The sequence below is a fragment of the Silurus aristotelis genome (genome assembly GCF_946808225.1).
Source record: "Silurus aristotelis genome assembly, chromosome: 22".
In the NCBI taxonomy this organism is placed as follows: Eukaryota; Metazoa; Chordata; class Actinopteri; order Siluriformes; family Siluridae; genus Silurus; species Silurus aristotelis.
Window position 1 is genome coordinate 14,793,356 of NC_139595.1, and position 23,496 is coordinate 14,816,851.

At 37.9% G+C, this 23,496-nt stretch overlaps 1 protein-coding gene across 8 annotated transcripts in view; it reads right to left on the reverse strand.

The window, feature by feature from the left end:
* dock10 (dedicator of cytokinesis 10) overlaps positions 1-23,496 on the reverse strand; it is a 103,944-nt gene that overhangs the window by 47,152 nt on the left and 33,296 nt on the right. For 4 of the 8 annotated variants that reach the window (XM_083525439.1, XM_083525437.1, XM_083525436.1 and 1 more), the window contains exons 1-2: positions 15,950-16,771; positions 2,826-2,945 (exon numbers count right to left, since the gene is read on the reverse strand). In XM_083525439.1, coding sequence (XP_083381565.1) covers positions 2,826-2,945; positions 15,950-16,111 — 282 coding nt within the window. In that variant the 5' untranslated portion in view covers positions 16,112-16,771. Of the gene's footprint in view, positions 1-2,825; positions 2,946-6,522; positions 6,766-15,949; positions 16,772-23,496 lie in introns of those variants that run through there. The other 4 variants (XM_083525440.1, XM_083525434.1, XM_083525438.1 and 1 more) reach the window with 3 other exon arrangements.

Sequence of the window (23,496 nt, forward strand, 5' to 3'; positions counted from 1 at the left end):
AGATTGTTCCCTCACTGTCTTGTGAGAGAGGACATCGTCTGTGATGTGGATGAAGTGCTATGGCCAAATTCAGCTAGGTGACGTAAGGCTTAGGTTTCAAACCTAATTAACTATTAAGTTCACAAGTTCATTAACTATATCGTATTTAGAATGTTATTATTTTCAGTGCAAAATGCAACCTTCAATAATGCATGGGTGAACTGCGGGTTTTACAAATAAATATGCTCATCAATATGCAGTACTGCTCTTGTGTTTACTGTTTGGTCAGTATATTGATGTACTTTACTCTAACAATGTCTCTGAAAAAAATCAAGCCCAAACTTTAATCATTAGAAAATTTACACGGCAGTGTGTAAATGAATAAAACAGAATCCTATTGAATGAACCTTGTTTGTTCCATATTGTGTAAAATTTGGATTTTATAAAACTTTTGTAAAGTTTTGAATCAATTAGTATTAACTGAGGTGTTCTGATATTTGTGTGAATGGATATGTGAATTATGTGTAGTGTTTTGACAAAATGTGCCTTGTTTTAAACATTGTGCTTAAGCTATCGTAAAAAATTGTAAGCATGGATTTGTTAGCATGTCCAGTATAACTGACTGACTTAAGCATGGTTTTGCTAGCATGTCCAGTATAACTGACTTAAGTTAGGCTTTGCTAGCATTTCCAGTATATGCCTATTGTAAAGTACACAGCTATCTAGCTAGATATTAAAAAAACGTGTGAATATGTATGTATGTATGTATGTATGTATGTATGTATGTATGTATGTATGTATGCCTAATGATCAATTAGCCCATTTCTCAAAATAGCATACATTTCATGCTAGTCATTTTATCAAAGCTTGTGCAGGGGTGTTCACTAAAGTGCATTTTGATTTATTCTTTGCTGTTATTTTCTTAATATTATTAAAATGTTAACTCCTTAATATATTGACTTTTTCTTTTATTGTGGCAAAGAAGAGTCAGTTCAATAATTGCTGGACTAGTAAATATTATGCATATTTAAATTAGACATTTTTGGAAGCAAGTGAAAGAAAATAACACTGCTGCATGTCACATGGCTGAAAGACGAGTGCTGATTTAGCACTAGTTGTCAGCAGATATAAACAGCTTGTCAGGATTTATGCAACCATGCTGAACAGAACGATTTAAACCCTGTACGTCCTGTTTAGGAGATTTTTCCCGAACATCTAATTAAAAGAACTTCATTTGAACTGCTGATCTAATGATGTGCATTAATGTGCTTATGAAGTCACTAATGAGCAGACATCAAAGCTAATTAGCCCAGGTGAAATGAAGAGATCAGAATTTGTTAAAACGGGACAACATGTTTCTGTGTGCTTTTTTCTTTTTGGCATTAATAAACTCGTGCCCTTCTACCTCCTGCCTTAACAGACCACATCAAGTGGCTTCTCCATAGTGTATGTTGCTTTTGGTCTATGTGTGCATGATTAATGTGTGAGCATGTGTGTTTATGTGTGTTTGTGTGCATTGATGCTTGAGCTTCAAATTGCAGCTACGTCTATAAATCTGACAAAAGAGGATGTGGTTGTTGACTGGGCCTATGCCTGCTGGTAGTGTTCACTGGGCCGTGCCGGGAGAAGTGCAACACACTCGCACAGACATACACGCTACTATAAATGTCAGCAGCATACACACCAGACAGGACTGTCTCTGTATTAACCAGTTTGTTAAGTGCCTCCATTAGCCCTAACATGATAGGATTACACACTCACTGGTCACTTTAATAGGAACACCTGTAACCCTACACATTCATGTCACACATTAGCCGATCCTGTGACAGCAGGACGTCACGTAAAATCGTCCACCTATGGGTCAAGAGCTTTAGAAAGTGCTCACATCAAATATCAAGAATGAGGAAATATGGTCATTGGTGACAGACAGGCTGGTCTGAGTATTTCCGAAACTGCTGATCATGTGGGCTTTTCACATATACCAGTCTCTAGAGTTCACAATAGAATGGTGTCAATCATCTGCCGACAGTTCTGCGGACAAAAAAATGCCTTATTGATAAGAGAGGTCAGAGAAGAAATGGCCGAGGTGGTTTAAAAGGAAACAGGAACTTAAATAGACCTTTATATTGTGGTCTGTAACAATAGCTACATTATAAACAACACATCAAACTTTGAGACTGTTGCGCTACAACAGCAGTAGATGGTATAGTGTTCTAGTCCGGTATGACAAGATTTTCAATGATATTAAATGTAAAGTTACATATTTAGCCAGTTAAAAGCAAAAACAAAGAAAATGAGAAAGAGCTTCTTCCCACAGGCCATTCAGAGTCTAAACCAGGAAACACCTAGCGCCTACTACCTAGACTTCTCTCTCTGTCTCACTTTTCCTTCACTGCACAAATTATTTTGCACAACATACACATTTATACAGAGTACGACATGTATTGAAATGCTTTTTACAACTGTCCAACATCCAAACATTAAAATAAAAATAGAATATAAAAATAAAGTAGGATAACAGGAGAACAGATTAAAGTATCCCAGTGTAATTGTCATTAAAGTGTCCATGTGTTGGTATTAATGTGATACTGTGGTGTTCCAATCCGGTGTTAATAGTGACAGTATGCAATTGTGCTAAAAAAATTTTTGACATCGTAAACATACTAGAACACTGTATGTATATCTATATGTGTTTCTTTTGGGAGAATTGAAAAGTTATGTATAAATTATATAAATAAATTAGCGTGAACATGTGCACACGCACACACACACACACACACACACACACACACACACACACACACACACACACACACACACACACACACATACACAAATGTACTCACAGTGAAATCATGGTCTGGAAAGAGCAGCAGTTCTTGTAACGGATCCACCCTAAGGTCTGGCTCTAGTTCAGAAATAACGGCCTCATAGTCCAGAGGATCGATCAGCTTCGGCTTCTCCTGCTGTATGTGCCAAGAGAGAAAAACAAAAAAAATCAAGTAACAGATTTTAACACTTCGGACGGCATCCATGTTCTTCCTACATTTCTCCTTGCTAATAATAACTGCTTTGTTTGACCACTTCACATTCATGGGTTTAATTTGACACACATTTAGAGGGACAGAACTAAAAACATTGATGAAAATAAAACAGTAGCAGGCAGAGAGAAAATATCTAGAGTATCTCAGCTCCATGATTACAGCTTGAATGTTGAAACCATTGTTTTAGTTTTAGAAATGGTGTGTATATGCCGGCTTCCCAGAATTCTTTCAAAAGAACAAGCTTTGCAGTTCATATCAAAAAAATAATAAACAGTCTCCAGCTGATATTTACTGTTGATTTGCTGACATATTCGCTAGCCCCAATGGGTGTGACTTAGCAATCACAGCTGTAACATTTTTTCCCCCCAGATGTCCACTAAGCAACAGTAAAAAAAGGAATTGCAAAAAAATTGTACCAAGGCAGCAAAGCAAAAGCAACCACTATAACAGAATCAAATGAATTTACCACATGCCTTGACCATTCCCCTTCATCAGCAAAACTTTCGACTGATGAATTATGTCATCAGTGACAACAATGGTCTTGTTTAGATGAACATATTTTTTAATTGTTGCAAGGGAAAAGTCTGAGGGCATGAGATCAGCATATAACAAGTATTTTAATCACTATGTGGGCAAAGGTGTCATTTTCTGATGGCCAAAAAATGTGGGGACTTGAGTGTAGAAGTTGGCTGACCACATTAGTCGTGTATTGGAATTCTACAAGCGGAAAATGGCACATGAAATTAAAACCTAAATAAAAAAAAAAAAGGTTACCACCACCATCATTATCAGCTTCTCATTCTTATGTACATCTGATAAGTGTTAAGACTGAGTGAGCGTAGATGTTCGCTGTCCACATTAGTTATGGACTGGAATTATACATGCGCAAAAACGCCACATGAAATAAAAACCTAAAATCAAATCAGATCACCACCACCATCATCTTTTTCATCATCACCATCAACTGCTCATACTAGGGTACATCTGATTGCTACCTGACTACCCTTTTCACTACATATGTTCTCACTCAGGCATGTTTCATGTATAACTACTTGTGTGAGGTTTTTTTGCAAATCCAACCAACTCACAACACGAACAAAAATAGAACTGCGCCCGCAGTTCCATTTCCAGAGGACACTTAAGGTCACTGATCTTTATGAGCCATCAAAAAACTACAGTTGCAAGAAATTTTTGCCAACTCCAACAAAGCCACATTCAAATCGCTGCAATAAATAATTAGTAATAATCCAAGTTGCTACTATGTCTGTGCCACATTGGGCTGTATGTTGCCAGATCGTGTCCATAGTTACTCAAACACAACAAGTATATGGATGTGTTAGCAATTAAAGCTGATAGTCCTTGTTATCGCAGCTGGTCCGGAATTTCTCAACAGTTGATGTTGTTGAATGAAAATAGGTTAAGCGTTCAAAGGAACTTAACCAAACAGTCTATACAGGGTATGCCATATTTGCAACAATCACAATAAGTATAAAATGTCAAAATATTCTGAACACCGTGCTTTGTTTGGGGGAAGGGGAAAGGTTTGAGACACAGACCATAAGCTTGGAGCTTTTAGAACATCCTGCTTCATATTTAGTCCCCATTTGCAGTGAATAACTTCCACTCTTCTGGAAAGCTGTTCCATTAGATTTTAGAGTGTGCTTATGGAGTATGAACTCATTCAGCCACAAGGGCATTAGGAAAGTCAGGTTGATGTACTTTGTGGTACTGGTACAGGTGCTGTGTAGGCCTGGGGTGCAGTCAGAGTTCCAAATTATCCCAAAGGTGTTCAATTGGTTTCAGGTCAGCTTTATAGCAGGCCACTCAAGATCTTCCACTCCAATTTATGTAAAGCAGAACTTTACAGAAATAGCTTTGTATACTTTTTTTTGTATCTTTTTTCTTAACAACACTAAACTTAAACCGGAAGTTTGGTCAGATAGAAAAATGTCCCAGATGCTATTACTCATGTTGGCCTTCATGGATCTTTCTAGACCCTTTGCACTTCAACACAGAATAAAGGATATTACACATACTATCTCACAACAAATGATCCTACACACATTCATTCTTCATTCAATTTAAAAGAACGTCCATGAAACACATTACGAAAAGAATTTGTAGTTTTGCTTATATTATAGCAGCTATAAAAAGTAGTTCTTTTAACAACTTTTTTTTATAGAGGCTACTGAGACACATGTTGCTGCTTGTTATGTTACTGAGAAACTGCAATGCCCTCTGTCTTGAAAGTAAAAGTACAGCTTCGACTGTAGTAGCAAGGTACTGGCACTGTAGACTCCTAGACACATGTTTAATAAGCATGTCTCATAAAACATTACCACTGACCCACAGGGAAGTGGTAGACTTCTGGAATGCTGGATTTCTGATGGGAGGGTTAAATAAAGTCGCTCTGGATAAGGGCATCTCCAGAAAGCTGTAAAAAAAAGTATAGTCTGTTTCTACGGCACATCCCACTGTCCTGGTTCTATTCCATGTAAAACATTCGACTTGTACAAACAGTTGCTGTTATAGAAATATAATCGATGGCTGATTTTGATGCATCGGAACTGAACAACCAAGAGTAAATGATGCCATTTTACATTTATGGCATTTGGCTTACAAGTGAGCAGTTTCAGATTGGTGGTGCTGGGATTTGAACTTGTGACCTTCCAATACAGGTCCAATGCTTTAACCACTAAGCTACTATCACCCCATGTCATGAACACTGATTAGCCATAACATTCAAACTACTGACATGTGAAGTGATTATCTTTTTACAATGGCACCTGTCAAAAAGTGGGATATACAAGACAGCAATTGAACAATCGGTGCTCGAAGTTAATGTGTTGGAAGGGGAAAAAATTAGCAAGCGTAAATATCTGAGTGACAACTAGTCCAGAGCTATTCTTTATCACATTTTTGTTGCATGCAGTAACAACGAAACATTTGTGAAATTACACTTCTTACACATATGTGCACTCAGCTTATTAAATAGAGGCCTATTTGTGCCCACAACAGTCAAAAAGGGGAAGATCGCACACAGGGATCTCAGGGGCATCCCCAGTCACCATGGGAACGAGTACTATTTTTTTGCATCAGATTGAAATAACTATGGTACAAACCTTTTATTCTGAGGAGTGCAACTCATCACCACACACCATAACACGTGTTAACTCAGATCAACCATACCCACAATACAATAAATGCACAGACATATAAAAGTGTCATGTACTGTATGTAGATAAATATATATAAACTACATATATATAAATATAAAACTGGAAGCCTTTAAATGGAAGTCAAAAAGAGAAGTTCAAGAAGAACAATTCATGTGCAATACAACAATGTGGAAACAATGCAGAACCCCAAAGTTCTCCAAAAAAAGTTTTACAACTGAAATAAAGCTCTGAATGCCACATGATGAAAAGATGAAAAGAAAGTTTTGTCAGTGTGTAGAGGAAACAGGTACAGACTGAGAGACATATAAACGGATACATACACAGCTTATTCGGCTGAAATCTGCTCGGGCTCGTCTCGTTTTTCTCTTCTTCCGAAAGGTGATTTTACTCCGAAAGCTCATCCTGACAGATCTTTACGTTCGCACGAGCTGTTAAGAAACAATAGCAATGAACACGGCCAGGGACTGAAGACTGGGACTAAACGTGTTCTTTTAAAGTAGAGAAGTAAAACTTTCCGGGCTGCATGTGAAACCTGTCAGCTCAAACCGAATGTGTCACCAAGAGAGGAAGTGGGGCTGAACTGCTGTGATGTCATTACCCAGTGACTGACAGAGAGAGCACAAATACAACTCCATAAGATCACGTTTGTTTTAAAATTACGGTACAGTCTAGGGACAGAAACAGAACAGTAGCTATAATGGCTATCATCCTTTTTCCTCTGAGTGTGTATGTGTGTTCCTGTGTGCTTGTCCTTGAACATACAGGCTATCAAACTTTAGTCACAACAATTTAGAAATAATACAGCTTAGAAATATTACAATTACAATTTAGAAATACAATTTAGAAATAATACAGCTCCTGTAAACACCATTACAAAATTCTGAAATAGTGCAATAATGACTTTCATTTGATTTCCAGAAATCTGTAGCAATATCTGGCCACAGATTATTAACAAGCTAGGATATGCAGAACAAAAAGGAGTTTCACTGTACTGTAGTGTATATGTGACAATTAATAGCACTCTTTCTTTCTTTGCAATAACAATTATACAATACAATTATATACATTAAAAACACATTTTACTATTTTCACTTTTGATCATAGTTTTTATACAATTTGGATATTTACTGTATATTAGTATATATTTTATATATTTACACATAAAGAATTCCATATATTCGACTGAAAATTTTCAACATTATAAGAAAACCTGTTTGCCTTGGTAATATTTACACTCATAAATGTCCTATTAGCTAATCACACAAGCTAATGTTTCTTCTAATGTACCTATCCAACGTTAGCAACCAATCAAGTTTTATTTTTTTTTTAAACCCAAATAGTTTTAATATAGCTATCTGGCTAACTATTCATCAAAACCAGAAACTATGTTCTGTAGCAGCTAGTGTTGATGAAGTGAAAACCACAGGGTGGGGATTAGCACTGACTTAATTCAGGGTAATTTAAGTATGCTGATTCCTGATGCAACTGGCTGTTTTAAGCTGACTACACATGTCTTGACTCGTGATTTGATTTTATATACGGCTGTATTTTGTTTACAACAGGAAATCAGGCAGGGAGCATTGGCAAAATGTGTTAGCAAACATCAGATAACAATGTTTGAGAGCTAAACAAAACCAGTAGAGGTTCACAAACTGGTTTTATATCCATTCAAAAGTTTTAGGAATGCATGTTTTTAGCTTTGTATTCTGGTGTATACAGTTTGCTAGCAAGTTTGAACACCAAATCAGAAATGGTAGAAACAGAACGGTGTGAGTACTCGGATACTTGTGAGAGAGAAGATAAAGACTGGCATTTAACACATGGAAGAGGAAAAATAACAGAATTATATAAGGTAGTAAATGACTAGTATATTGTGATAGAAGAGTGTTTGCAAGAGTGAAAGGGAAAGTTCATAGGATTGTGGTGAGACCTGCAATGTTGTATGGTTTAAAGACAGTGGCATTGAGTAAAACACAGGAGGTGGAGCTAGAGGTAGCAGAGCTGAAGATGTTGAGGTTTTCGTTGGGAGTGACGAGAATTGACAGGATTAGAAATGAGTTTAATAGAGGGACAGCACATGTAGGATGTTTTGGAGACAAGGTGAGGGAAGCGAGATTGAGATGGTTTGGACATGTGCAGAGAAGGGACATGGGGTATATCAGTAGGAGAATGCTGAGGATGAAGCCACCAGGAAGGAGGAAAAGAGGAAGGCCAAAAAGGGGGTTTATGGATGTGGTGAGGGAAGACATGCAGGTAGTTGGGTTGAAAGAGGCAGATGTAGAGGACTGGGGGGTTTGGAGAAAGATTTTCTGCTGTGGCGACCCCTAATGGGAGAAGCCGAAAGAAGAAGAAGAAGAAGAAGAAGAAGAAGAAGAAGAAGAAGAAGAAGAAGAAGAAATGACTGCTATATCTACATTCAACTCAAACCATAAACTTAACCTTAGTAACCATAAAAAAATATTTTATTTCTGAATGTTAATATATTTCTGTAGAAAAAACTACTTTTTGGGACCAGCCAAATGTCCCAGAAACTGCTTATTTCCTTGGATTTTCTACACACATCAGTGTCAAGAGTTTAAACAGAATGCTGCAAAAAATAAATAAATAAATAAATAAATAAACAATCATAAGAACATCCGGTGAGCGGCAGATCTGTTGGCAGAAATGTCTTGTTAATGCAAGAGGTCACATGACCATGTCCGGACTGCGGGTTTGAACTAAGGCAATGTCTACAGTAACTCTTTACTTCGTGGTGAGCATAAAATCGATCTAAAAAAGACACACAACAGCAGGAGACAACTTTAGATTCCATTCCCTTTGGTTTAAGAAAAGGAATGTGAGGGCACAGTGGGCACAGGTTCAGACATATGACAATTCAGACAGACTAGACAGTTAAAGACCGGATAAGCAGTTTCCTTTCAGTCTGTTTTCTGTGGTCTGAAGCCCATAAGTAGTACACTTTTACTCAATGACGCATCTTATGCAAATTCTTAGAACCAAATGGCCCTGCCAAGTAAAAAAATGAGATGAGATGCCAGAGATGTCTAAACTTGTGGGTACATTTGGGTCCCCAATACGCTATAAAACAAGACCACAAACACAAATGTGTCTTGAGGACCTTGAAATGTTTGCGGTGCGCATTTTCGGCCATCTTGCCATTTTTCTAGTGCCACCCTGTATCTAAGGACACCTGAGACGTTTACACGGGCCAGATTCTCTCACCGGATTTCTAAACCCTGAGAATACTCTTGCCACCCTGCATGGTCTGGATCATGTTTCCCAACCCTGTCTCTGATCCCTGCTCCTGCCTTGGCTACCCTGATCTCTGGTTTTGAACTCTGGAGTGTTTTCTTGGTTTGTGTTTTTTGCTTTGTCCCTTTGTTGCTCTCTATGCCAGCTCTCTACATTTTGGACTGTTTTTGGATTTGGTTTTGTCTTTGCCTGCACTGCCCTGTTTGCCTGTATTAAGACTCTGGACTGTTTTTTGGACTTTGTTTTTGGCAAATGTTTTTCGCCTATTTTTGAATTGTATTCTTGCTTGCATCATTTATTGAATAAAATTTTTACTATGCAACTGTCGCATCCTGCATTTGGGTCCAGTCTCCACTCACCCACATTACTGACATTTGTTTGCTCTTTGATTCATCTTGCATTATCAGAATGGAATAATGTTGTCTGTGTTTTAGGTGAACCACAGAAAAAAAACTAGGTGACTGCTTGCCTTTTATTATTCAACTTTAGTCAAGGTATAGGTAGGCTGGAACTGTAGTTGTTAGATGTGAGAGAACCGACCGCGCAGTAGGATTGGAGAAATTCTTCACTGAAATGGCAATCGAATCTTCTGTTATCATGTCGCTTATGGCTTCCATCAAGAAGACAAACTAGCCAATCATGACACAGCAGCATTTTGTTCAAAATCACATTATATCCAGCATGTTTATTAGATTTTAAAACGTACAGTTTAAATTGTTACTTTCACTGTGCAAATGACGTTTGGCATTATTACTTTACTATTAGTTGTGCAAGTCATTTTGATTAGAGCACAATCATCAGGTTAAAGAGTCACCTGTCACTTTGCTAACATAAGCTTTCTTTGGAAATTTGAATAGAATTGCCCCAAAAACGAATTCTTGATGAAAAGATGAACAGGTATATAACCCTGACCCTAACCCTATTTTTAGTAACACAGTATACACCTGCACATTTGTGCAAGGATCTTTAGGCAGGAGCACAAGACATAAAATCCTATACATACAGGACAAGACCTTTGCATTCACATCTATCATCAGAATGTTATCTTGGGAAAAATGTGATCTCCGTGACTTTAACTGTGGCATGGTTGTTGCTGCTAGCTGGGCTGGTCTTTTAGAAGTATTTCAGGAACTACTTATCTCATGGGATTTTCACACACAACAATCTCTAGATGTCACACAGAACATCCAGCGAGCAGCAGATCTTTAGACGGAAATGCCTTGATCATGTGCGAGGTCACAGAATTATATCTGGACTGCTGGTTTGAGCTGATGCAATGTTTATAGTAACTTTTTACAGTCAGGGAAAGCAAAAACTCGATCTCAGTAAGAACACACAACATACACAAAACCTTGAGGTGAATGAGCTACAACAGCAGCAGACCACATTAGATTTCATTCCTGTCAGACAAGAAGAGGAATTGGAGGGTACAGTGGGCACAGGTTCAGACGGTTAGCAGTTCACAGAGACTACACAGCTGAAGAGTGTAAAACCAGATTCTGTCTTCAAGTCTGTGAGTTTTCTGTGGTCTGAGTTGGTCTTCTGTAGTTAAAGCTCATCAACCACCAATGCATCTTATGCAGGTTTTTAAAGCAAAATGTTCCTACGAGGTTAAAAAAAAAAAAAACTATACATTTGGCATTCGATAAGCTATTAAACATGGCCCCAAACACAAATGTGTCTTGAGACTTTAAAATGCTCTCTTGATTGCTCTTTGTGTCATCTTGCATTCTCCTTGAGGTGAATTCAAGATGACACAAAGCTTCCTTGAGGCCCAAAATCTTGTGGTGTCTGAGCTACAACAGCAGCAGACCACTTTAGATTCTACTCAGACAATTTAGACAGACAAGACAGGTGAAGACAGGAAAGCAGTTTCCTTCTTCTGATCTGTGAGTTTCCTGTGGTCTGTGGTGGTCTTCTGTTGCTAATGCCCATCAATAGTACACATCGTTAGACACTAAGGTGTCTTTTGCCATTTTTTTCACAAGCATTTTTTCTGTTAGACCACAATAACGAATAAACACAAGAGGGAACACACACACACACACACACACACACACACACACACACACACACACACACACACACACACACACACACACACACACACACACACACACACAAATAAGAATGATAACAGCCAATAATACTTTTTCTGATATAACTTTCACTGAATTGAATGTTTTTTCTATTACAGAAATTATACTAGCCAACCATGAATCTTCTGTAGGTGCGATTTCCATCATATCCAGCAGATTTTGACAAGTTTTAAACAAGTATATTTCCAATTTGGAAATACCATGGAAATGGTATTGATGCATTTTAGCACGTAATGCAGAAAAAGGATTATTGCACTATATGGAGAAATGTTTGTGGACACCTGACCATAAGATTCATACATTTTGAACATCCCATTTAACATTTAGTACCATGACTTTCCACCAGATTTTGAAGCGTTCTTGTGGAGTTTTGTGTTCATTTAGTCACAAAAAAGTGACTAATGTCAGGTACTGCTGTAGATGAGGTGAGAAGGACTGGGGTGCAGTCAGCATTCCAATTCATCCCAAAGGTGTTCAGTAGGGATGAGGTCAGAGTTTTATAGAAGGCCACTCAAGATCTTCCACTCCAACCCATGTAAAGCATAACTTTATGGAGCTGGCTTTGTGCACGAGGCATTGTTTAGGTGAAGGGAAAATGTAATAACACCACAAAACATCCTGTACAAATTGCATGCCATTTTTGTATACTTCACTGAAGTAACAGTTTGAGAAAGAGCCTAAAAAAGTCAGTTGTCTCAATACGTTTGTATACTATAAACACATTTTTGGATCCTTACGTTGCATTTCCTATTACTGATATAGCATCCAATATCAACTGTTCAAGGCAACAAAGACAAGAGCATCCGGACTTAATTGCTTACCTTAAAAAAAAAAAAACAGAACTACAACCATGGACATGCCTGGAATTTACAGACAATAAGGCTGGGAAGAATAGTGTTTCTACCCCCTCTGTGAATGCTTTGAGAAAGCTCAGATTACCTCAGACACCAGCTGGTGGCATGTAGTCCAGGCTGATCATGATACGCACTACATGAATACTGATGTGTACAGACTTGGAATTTGGAAATCTAAGCAGTTTACTCAAATTTTTACCACAGCACAATAAAATTCTTCAATCAAAAACAGGTGTTACTCATTATTGTTTCTATAGTAACATCTAGCATGCTTCATAAAATTGAATTCCTTAAAAACAAATGTGCATAAAAAGATGTAATTGTTTGTAATTGTAAAGATATTTCATGTAAAAAGAACAAGCATTTTTTTGGAAGAAGTCTCCAGCATCAGTGAAAGAATTGAAACATGAGAAAATGTTCAGCACAGAGGACTTCTCTTTTTAATTTTTCCTCAACATGACAAGCTGCATTTTAAAAATGATTCACATACAAGATATAGGAGGTTGGTGCATGATTGAAAAAGATACCAAAAAATATTGAATTTCTAGTTCATTGTATGGAAATATTTCATTATATCTACTGTGGACTTCTGCATTCTATTTGTTGTGTTCGTTGCCACATGTACCTGTTTGTATAATTTTTTCTTTGCTCAATGGTTTGCCATTCGCCTGACTACTGTACTATGTTTCTGATTCCTGCTGTTTTGGTTGGTTAGCTCATTTATTAAATAAAAGGTTCTCCTGAACACTCTCATTACTTGACACTTATAATAAAGGTTAGTGTTGGCAAATAATCTTGCTATGAAATGAGTATGAAATATAACCCTAAAACGTGGTACAATTAAGAAACAATAAAAAAATGTTCAAGTTAAGCAACAGTAATCCTGTGTATTATAATTAATTTTCCTTAAGCAGCATGCTCCCATATAATAGTCATTACATAATCATTAGGGCTGTCAATCGATTAAAATATTGAATCGCATTTAATTGCATTATTGTCATGAGTTAAATTAATACTGTGTTTTTTAATACTCTAATCAACATAGAGCATGAAGACAATAGAATAATCTTGAATATTCTTTAAAGTAATTATGGTGTTTTAAATTACATAAATCATCAGAACACCAAACAGAACTTTTGCTATGTTTCCACACTGACGGTTTTAATTGCCGGATGTGTGCATCATGGTGCTTGATTTGAGACTTGGCGCATCAGTAAAACAAACGTTTAGTGATTAATATGTTTTTGGTTAGTTTTTATATATTTATTTATATTATTCATAAAAATTGTCAAACAAAAATTCATGCTGAATTAATCATGCCTAATTAAAATTAGTGCCATTAATTTTGACAGCCCATTAAAATGGTACGATGCATAAAAGCAATGCTATCCATGATTTGTTTCTGGTCCTGGTATGAGTCATGTGATATGTGATAACTCTGAGCACCAGTGTGGCATTCTATATGATATGTTGGATTTGTTTACGATTTAAACCTCATAAAACAACTCTAGGTTTAATACATGCAATTGAATTAAAAGTAAATCAGAACCAAAAAATCCCAATAAGCAATGAATATATTACAAGAGAACCCTAAATCCATACATGTTGAAGTGGAATCCCCCTGGGCAATTATTAACGCTAAACCTTTATGCTAATTCTAATGATTTACTGTGAGAGCCAAGCTAATAATAGTGCAAACAAACACTTGTGCCTCCTACATGTTCGCCTTTTTTTGGGGTTTACGTCTCTTCAGCCGTCACGCCGCAACTCTAACTCCTTTCTAATTCTAGCCTTTAACCTCTTCCTGTTCATTAAGCAGCATCTACATGCTCACTTGTTCTCCTACTCTCCATCCTGCCCTCCTCTGCAGGAGGAGTGATAGCGCTGATTATGTCTGCAAACTACAGCTGTGTGGGATCAAAATAGACGAGGGGTGCGTGATTAACGGTCCTGCTCATCAAATGCTGACGTGAGAGAACGAGAGAGAGAGAGAGAGAGAGAGAGTGAGAGAAAAGGAAAAAAAGAGAGCATTGACAATAAGCAGTGCGCACCATCTGCTCTCCATCACTCATGATCGAATCTAAGCATCAGCAGCAGTGAAGAGAAAGACACATTGGATGGAGGTAGAGAGACACAAACAGAGAAAGAGAGAGAGAGAGACTGAGAAGAAAAAGAGAGGGAGGGATGAATGATAAGAGATCGGGAGCATATGGAGATGGCACCACTCTGTGCTGTAAGTGACAAGTCGGCACACATATGTCTGGCTCACACACACACAAATCTACTCTATTCTTCAGGCTCATAACACAGGCTTAATGATTCTTAGTGAAATAAGGAACCGTAACCAGACTACTCCAATCACAGTGATGAGATCACGAGGTCAGGAACACTCGCTCAATTTCTGGGAAGATGTTCCACTCATTTATGGTGCTCAGTGAAGGTGAAGGGACCACTGAATTGTGTCTTCAACTTGTGGTCAGACTTTGGGATAGAACCACATATGGTTGGTACGGTCAGGTGTCCCAATACTTTTGATAATACAGTGTACGTCCTACAAATGTATTATTCTGCACATGTAATGTGCTCATTAATTATATTATAATTATATTGCATTATAGCTTACAAAACGATTGCAGGTTTCATAGTGCGTATTTCACACTCCGTTTCTTTTTATACTTTTGGTATTAAATCAATACATTTCTTAGTTTTAAATTTCAATACCTAGACCTTTTCTTTGCACAGCGTTCTTCCCATGATATATCAATTTTGCCCATCTTTTGCTATTTTGCTACAGCTTTAATGACACGTCTTGTCTGTTTCTAATCTATTTAGTGTATATATTGTGTTTTAAAAGATTGATTAAGATCGTTAAAGAAAAACAAATATTGATACTAAACTGTTTGCTTGATGCATCAACTAGTGCATAACACTGTCACACACATGCGAACACACACACACGCGTGCACACACACACACACACACACAGCCTCCCAGATAAGCGGCTCATTCACAAAAAACACACAAACACAGATGCAACATTTTCCCACAGAACCCCACATTCCCATCGTCTAATCCCCTCTGGCTATGCCTTGTTATTTCTCTCTCCCCCTCTCCACTTCTCTCTCTCTCTCTCTCTCTCTCTCTCTCTCTCTCTCTCTCTCTCTCTCTCTCTCTCTCTCTCTATCTCTCTCTCTCTGTCAGCTGTGCCGGAAGTAGCCCTGAGTTCTGGATAATGCATTGCGCACTCTTCGCCATATTTCTCCAAGAGATCTCCGTGCAGCAAACCGGCCAGATATGCCCTGGAAAAGCCAATATATAACCCCATATTACACATTTCCCTATTCCTTTTGGTAACTGTTATGCAACAACAACCTTCGAAGAACTTCCTGAAATATCAAGTCCATGAGTCAAGCAGTTAAGGTACAGAAGAAAAGCATACACTGACAAGGAATATTTCAGAAAGGGTTGATATGAAACTGTGAGATATTGGTGGTGCATCCTGGAGGAAAAAGCGAACAGTAAAAGAAGCCAAATCTCATTACCGTGAAAATGATGGTGCGTGGCCGGCTGTCCGCCTCACTGTCCAATGATTGAAGAATCTCCAGGGATATCTGCTCCTGTCGGTCTGAGCAGGTCCGAGCGCAGTTGCCTCTCATTAACGTGCGAAGAGCCTGAAGCTGCACCACACTGGCCGTGCAACCCATGTCTAGTCTACAGTTCCTGCCTTCTTTCCTGCAGCTTCACTTAGAGCTTTAGGAGCTGAAAGCCGGGAAACCAGTGTTTAGAGTAAACCTTTCAGGATGCCCAAAACTGGGACATAGCGCAGAAGAGGTATACAGCTCAGGATATTTTTTTCCACTGAAGGTCTGTCTTAAAAGGTCACCCAAATGCGATGCAGAACTCAAATGCAGACCAGTCCTTAACATTTACCTCAATAAAGATGGACCTCAATAGAGATTCAGGATGCACCAAAAGGTTGAGGAGAATATCAGGATATACACCAGTGGAGCTCAGCATGGAGCTCAGGATGCACCTCAATAGAGATCATGCTCAGACTCCAGCTTGCGAAAGTAGATGTCAGTCCTTCACAAAGTCTGTCCATAACTGTCTAAATGCCAAAAAGCATGTCCCTTAAACAGAGAAGCTCCAGCAAAGTTATCATCAATCATCAATCTACAAAAAAGTCTGGAACTCCAGATCCAGCAGCTTTTTCCTTCCTTGACTTCCTGAGGCTGAGCTTGAGCTTGAGGAACACTGCTTTGGCTTCCACAGACATCCACTCTCTCTCTCTCTCTCTCTCTCTCTCTCACACACACACACACACACACACACACACACATGCACACACACACTCAGCCACTGGCAGAGTGGATTCGAGGAGGAGACACTGGCAGCCTTGTCTCATGCAAATCTGCCTACAGTGCAGCTGTGCACAACTGGATCTTCCAATCACAGACCACCTTAGCGATCAGCTGACTGGATCAAATAGCCAAAACACACCAAACATACACCCGCTGTCCCATGCACACCATTTTTTCCCTTACCTCTCCTTCTTTGCTCCTTCTGAACTGCCCTCTTTCGGTCTCGGAGACATGTAAACAAATGTTAACCGTGTAACTGCTTGAGAACATCGGATATCGCAATGCCTGGAAAAAATGAGCAGCCAGAAAACACTCCTCTTGCTCTAAGTGCAAGCATCTGTAGGTTATGCTGTCACACAAGCAATACCTTATTATTTTTTTTACACCCTTATGTTCCTTTTCTGCAGTTTTTTTGTGTTCAGTGTGTGTGAGTGCTCGAAAACGACTGCAACAAGTCCCAGAAAAGGTTTAAAAGCTCTGTCTAAATCTAACCGCATCTAAAAAAAGAAATCCCACTGATGCAATTAACTTCCCTGCATCAGCATTAAACACTGACCGCACAACACAAGTCATAATGGGATGGAGGGCAAGGAGGCGGGTAGAGGGAAAGAAAAAACAAGCAAGGTTGCGCAATCAAATCAACTCAAATATATTGTTGCTTCTAAATTGCTGAAATCAAGCGTTCCTACGTACAAGCAACCTAATTCATATAACATGTGTTGATGTACTGGATAATGGAGCATGGATCTGTTGTGTCAGCATCATGCGTGTCCCTTCTCCGAAATCTCAGATGTTTCAAATACAAAGCAGTCCATGCAGCCCTGACACACGGCAGGCATCTGTATAGCGTTAGTTACTGTACAGAAATGTCGGTTGCAAATAATAAACAAATTTGAACATTCAAATAAAGATCGTTCCACTTAAACCACAAAGCAGGACATATGAGAATAACGGCCAATTTGTAAAACCGCATTTTGTTCTGAGGAAATCCAGTGGTTCTGAATAACAAAGAAAAAGAGAGAGGAAAAAATGTATCTCTGGCTTCCTGACAACAGATGCTGGAATACACTCTAAACGGTCTTCTGTCCTTGTGTGACACCTTACTGAGCCTGAAATCATTAAATTACTTATAAAAAATGATTTAAAATGATTTATAACTATTATAAAAAGTATATATAAATAAACTTGGGATAATCTCAATGTATCTTATAGTAATAATAGATAGTAGTCATCTTAAGGTACAAATTAACCTTTAGTGTTAGTTAGCTCGCTCGCTCTCTCTCTCTCTCTCTCTCTCTCTCTCTCTCTCTCTCTATATATATATATATATATATATATATATATATATATATATATATATATATATATATATATATCTGACGCAGTACACAGTGAAATGAGACAACGTTTCTCCAGAACCTTGTTGCTACATAAAACAACATAAAGCTAGATAATAGAACATAGAGCTAAGGACTAAAGTAAGTGTCCTAGTCGCATCGTGTGCAACCTGGTCCAAACAGCGCAAGACAAAAGACAAGACAAGACAGTGTTGGACAAATACACAAAACACAAAATAGAGCAACTAGTAGACCTACTGTACAGTGTGCAAAAGGGGACTGGATACAGGAGTGTACTTGTTAATGAACTCAAAATGTAAACACCAAAGGTTGTGCAAAACAGCAATAGCAGCAGTCAAATGGATGTGCAAAAAAACAGGATGTAAACAGTTATGTGATAATAAAAGAATATTATATGGGTGGTACTGAAGACATGTGTGAAATGAGTATACGTGTGAGTTTAGCTTTGTAGCAGCTCAGTACATACAGGTGAGTGTTAGTATAGTATAGAGTATAGTATAGAGTGTTAGTATAAAGTTTTAGTATATATATATATATATATATATATATATATACACATACATATTACTTTTGTTTATATGGAATGAACTTGGTATTTCAATGGTATGAAAATTGACTTTGATAAAAAAAAATATATATATATAAATGCAAAGATGTTACACTTCATTTTCATTTAAAATCCTTCCTTAGCAACAATAACAGCTTTACACACTCTTGACACCCAGACCAAAACATTCAACTAGTGTCCTTTTCTAATAGTTTTCTTGATCCAGTTCATCCCAGAGCATTTGGAGTGTGTTGAAGTAGGAATAGAAGGGATGTTGGTTCAGTATTCCTTTTATCCGGGATGAGTGTCTAACTTTCCCTGCTCCACATCAACCCCAAACCATTACGCATCCACCACCATGTTTGATTGTGGAATAGTCAAATTCCTGGAAGTACTACAGGGTAAAAATAATTTGAAATCAAGAATCCAAAAAGGTAGCTAAAAATCTATCGGAATTTAGAAATGTGTAAACCGAGCAGAATAGAACAGACATGATGAATAGATGATCAAAAAATGGTTCGGTAACAAGTATTGGAACAACTGGATTTTCCAGGCATACAGTATGTGCTTTCTTCAAACTTTTACCACAAAGTTGGAAGCACATCCAAGTCACTGAAGCCTGAAATGAACCAAATTCCAATTGTATGTAGACTATACAGTTATCCCTAAATTTTCACATAATTTCAAGATCAGATCCAGTATGCTTCACTTCCAACTGCTTATACAAATAAAATGATAATCCAAAACATTTTTTCTGCCTAATGCTTGCGGTCCTTGATTTGTATTTTACAGAAGTCCCGTCAATAAGAGTTGTGTGCGAAGAGAATAATGCAGCATATAGCAATGTAGGCTTTGCTGAACTCAGTTAAAATCGGATCCAGGTCCTCAGGTTCCTGTCAGTCTATCCATATTAAAAATTGATTGAAGCTGTCATGAGCCACATGATGATGTCTGGATCTGGTACAATTTAATTTAAACGATAGAGCAGAGCCCAAGGGATACAAGAAGCCCTTAGTCTCATCAATTAATCCTGTTTTTACCTGAAGAGCTTGCGATTTCAGAGGAAGTCGGATGTCTGGCCTTGGTCTATAAGTGCTGACTCTACATTGATTCCCTTAGATACAGACATTTGGAGATCACTGCTTTGAAGTTATCTCAAGGCTAACATTTTCAGATTTAACAACAACAACAAAAACAATGAGAGGCGACTCTGAGGGGACTGAAGATTAGGTTCTCTAAACATTTATTAGGTTTCCAGTAGGATGTAATAAATGATGGCTGAATGTCTTGCAACTGAATGTACTGTGTATATGTGTATATGTGTATATCAAAATCATTTCTGAGGCATTTTTGTAGTGTAGTTTGTTATTTAGGATAATCTGCAACAAGTAATATATATATATATTAGTCAGTGGTATATATATATATATATATATATATATATATATATATATATATATATATATATATATATATATATATATATATATATATAAAAACCCATCCAGGCATAACATTAAGACATTAAAACACTGGTGAGCTCTTCATCACTGCACCTGTTAGTGGGTGGGATAAATTAGGCAGCAAGTTAACATTTTGTTCTCAAATTCGATTTGTTTAAAGCAGGAAAAATGGGCAAGTATGTTTGACAAAGGCCAAATTGTGACGGCTAAACGACTGGGTCAGATCATCTCCACAACTGCAGCTCTTGTGAGGTGTTCCCAGTCTACAGTGATCGGTTAGGGAACAGTGGTGAACTGGTGACAGGGTCACGGGCGGCCAAGGCTCATTGATGCACATGGGGAGGGAAGGCTGACCTGTGTGGTCCGGTCCAACAGATGAGCTCCTGTAGCTCAAATTGCTGAAGGAGTTAATGCTGTTGATGCTCAACTGGTCAGGACTGTTTTGGCAGCAGAAGATTGACCAACACAATATAAGAAAGGTGGTCATAAATAAAAAAAATTATGCCTGATCAGTGTATCATTGATGTTAAATGTCATAAATGTTTATAGAGCAAAATTGATACAAATAGATAATTTCCATCAGTTTATCTTATATACAGTTCTGACCCCTGTACTGCATATACTGAAATAAATTGAATGAATTTTTACAGATAGTTATTAGTATGTGGGTCCCCTGGTGGTCTAGTGGTTAGGATGCGGCGCTCTCACCGCTGCGGCCCGCGTTCGATCCCCGGTCAGGGAACCAACCCCAGCCACTCTTAGTGCCGGTCCCAAGCCCGAATAAATGGGGAGGGTTGCGTTAGGAAGGGCATCCAGTGTAAAAACATGTGCCAAATCAAACATGCGGATGATCCGCTGTGGCGACCCCTAACGGGAGAAGCCGAAAGAAAGTTTTAGTTATTAGTAGTTGTGTGTGTGTGTGTGTGTGTGTGTGTGTGTGTGTGTGAGAGAGAGAGAGAGAGATAGAGCAATAAAAAAAAATTGCAGGAATTTCTGTCACGTCTCGAAGCCGTTGGTGTTTATTTCCTTGTGCCGTTTATCATATTTCTCTTTTTAACGTTATTTTCTCCTATTCCTCTAATTCATCTTGTATCAAAATAGCTATAAACATCATCTAAGGTAAATGACCCACAAAACTCATCCATTTTAGCTCAGTAAGATCAATAAGAAATGTTTAAAATTAGCTGTCTCACACTGTATGGACCTGTAACTGTATGCTACTTCTGTTAAAGCTGTTTATAAGTAGGCGCATTAAAAGAAATAGGATTTTAAAATGACCAGAACCACGTGTGCGCTTATTGATTTAAGCACACACCATCCAGCCAATCAGAATCAAGTATTAAGGCTGACCATGATATAAACATATATGTAATACATGATTCTTTGCATCCACGTCGTGCATCAAAATGCATCAAAATTTTATTTAAATGATTGGTAAAAAAAAAAAAAAGCAGCTCGTTTGATTTTACGACTTCAACTTTCTTCCGTTCGATGCTTTTAAAATAATTGCCTCTCATAGAAACTCATATACTATAAGCAATAACATTCTACGTGATCGAATTTAAGGTCGATCATACAGGCCAAATTTTCCCTTTGATTAATGGTTTTTTTTATTAACCAGTATACCGTTCATCTACCTACTCATAGTGATTCATATCTGTCTGTCTATTTAATCTCAAAAATATTTCAAAGCTGGATTTCTCATTAATGTGGCATGAAACATCATTGGAAAAATAATGAAAGAGGAAAAAATCTCTTCGATTCAATTCAGTAATTCATCTAGAGTAAATGTGCTAAGTGTTCCTCTGTGACACAACCGTTAACTTCTCACAGGAATAACACAAAATACAGCACCGACCTGACAAACTCCTACCCGAATCGCCAGGCACATCCCAAATGTTTCAATATAAACATGCTTAATGGGTTGCAGTCCAGAGTTTTTCTCTAAAGTTGTGCCGGATCCCGAAAGTAAAGCTGGAAAACCTTTGGCTGGGAGATAAAACTAAAAATCAAACATGTTTAGATTTCTTTGATAGCAGTCCTGTTTCCAAAGTTGTACCAAAACAACAAAAGACTGTTGAGTATACAGTGAAAAGGTCTCTGAATCAGAGATGACAGATGATAAGCATCTGAAGCACAAGAACACATGGTTCAAGATGAGGTACCCTATTGGCAAAAATATTGGGAGATCTCCACAAAGTTGGAGAAATACAATTGTATTAGAAGATCCGAACCTGTTCAAACCTAGCTTTATGAAGATCTAGTTTACATGGGTTGCATTGGAAGATCGTGAGTCTAAAGTCAAAAATCTTGTTACAAATCTTTCCAGAAAAGTGGAGATTATAACAGCAAATTGTGACTGAATATGAAACTGGATGTTCAAACAACACATAAGAATCTTATGGTCAGGAGTCCAACAACTTTTGTCCATATAGTGTATTTAAAAAGGAACCTATTATATGTCATATTTGAGAGGCTCCTCTATATCAGAAAGCTGTCAGTTGGGTACCGGTGGGAAACACGATTGCTATAACACAAACTAATGTAAAAAAATTAGACAAACTTGAGCTGGGTGCAAATGATGAAACCAGAGTTACACTTCCTGCCTGCTTCATCTAGAATTTTATCTAGAATCATGTTACTGGCTTTTAAAGCTTTCAATTGTTTCAGTACTTTCACACATCTCAGAATGTCTTAAGTAATAAGTGCTGCTCCACTAAAAGTCCCGTGAAAATGAGAGAAGTGGCCTTAATTGGTTTCGGATATCAATGTTATTGTTGGATTCAACCTCGTCATCTTTTTTTTTTTTTTTTTTTTAACCACTCAGAAACCTCATTCAGTAATATTGGACCTGACGGTTCTAAAGATCCACACCACACCCCTTTCACCTGAGAACCAAATCATTTCTGGGTTATATAACCTATGTGACTATTTACTACATATTCATAGCCACTAAAATCTGTATACACCAGTTTCCAAGTCTTACCTTCTTTACCATCTGCAATTCGTATCAGTTATCAATCGAACATTTTGATGTTTTAAATCTCTGAATATGTTTGCTATTTTATTTTTCTTGACTTGTCTGGTTTAGTTATCCTCTTTTTTTGACCAATTTATTATCAAGTTTGGGAGGGAGTGGTAGCTCAATGGTGAAGGTGCTGGATTACTGATCGGAAGGTCTGGGGTTCAAGCCCTGGTATTGCCAAGCTGCCACTATTGGGCCTTTGAGCAAGGCCCTTAACCCTCAAGGTGTGCCATATCATGGCCGACCCTGCGCTCTGACTCCAGTTTCCAAGCAAGCCCGGATATGCAAAGAGCAGATTTCATTGAACTGTAATGTATAGGTGACAAATAAAGGCT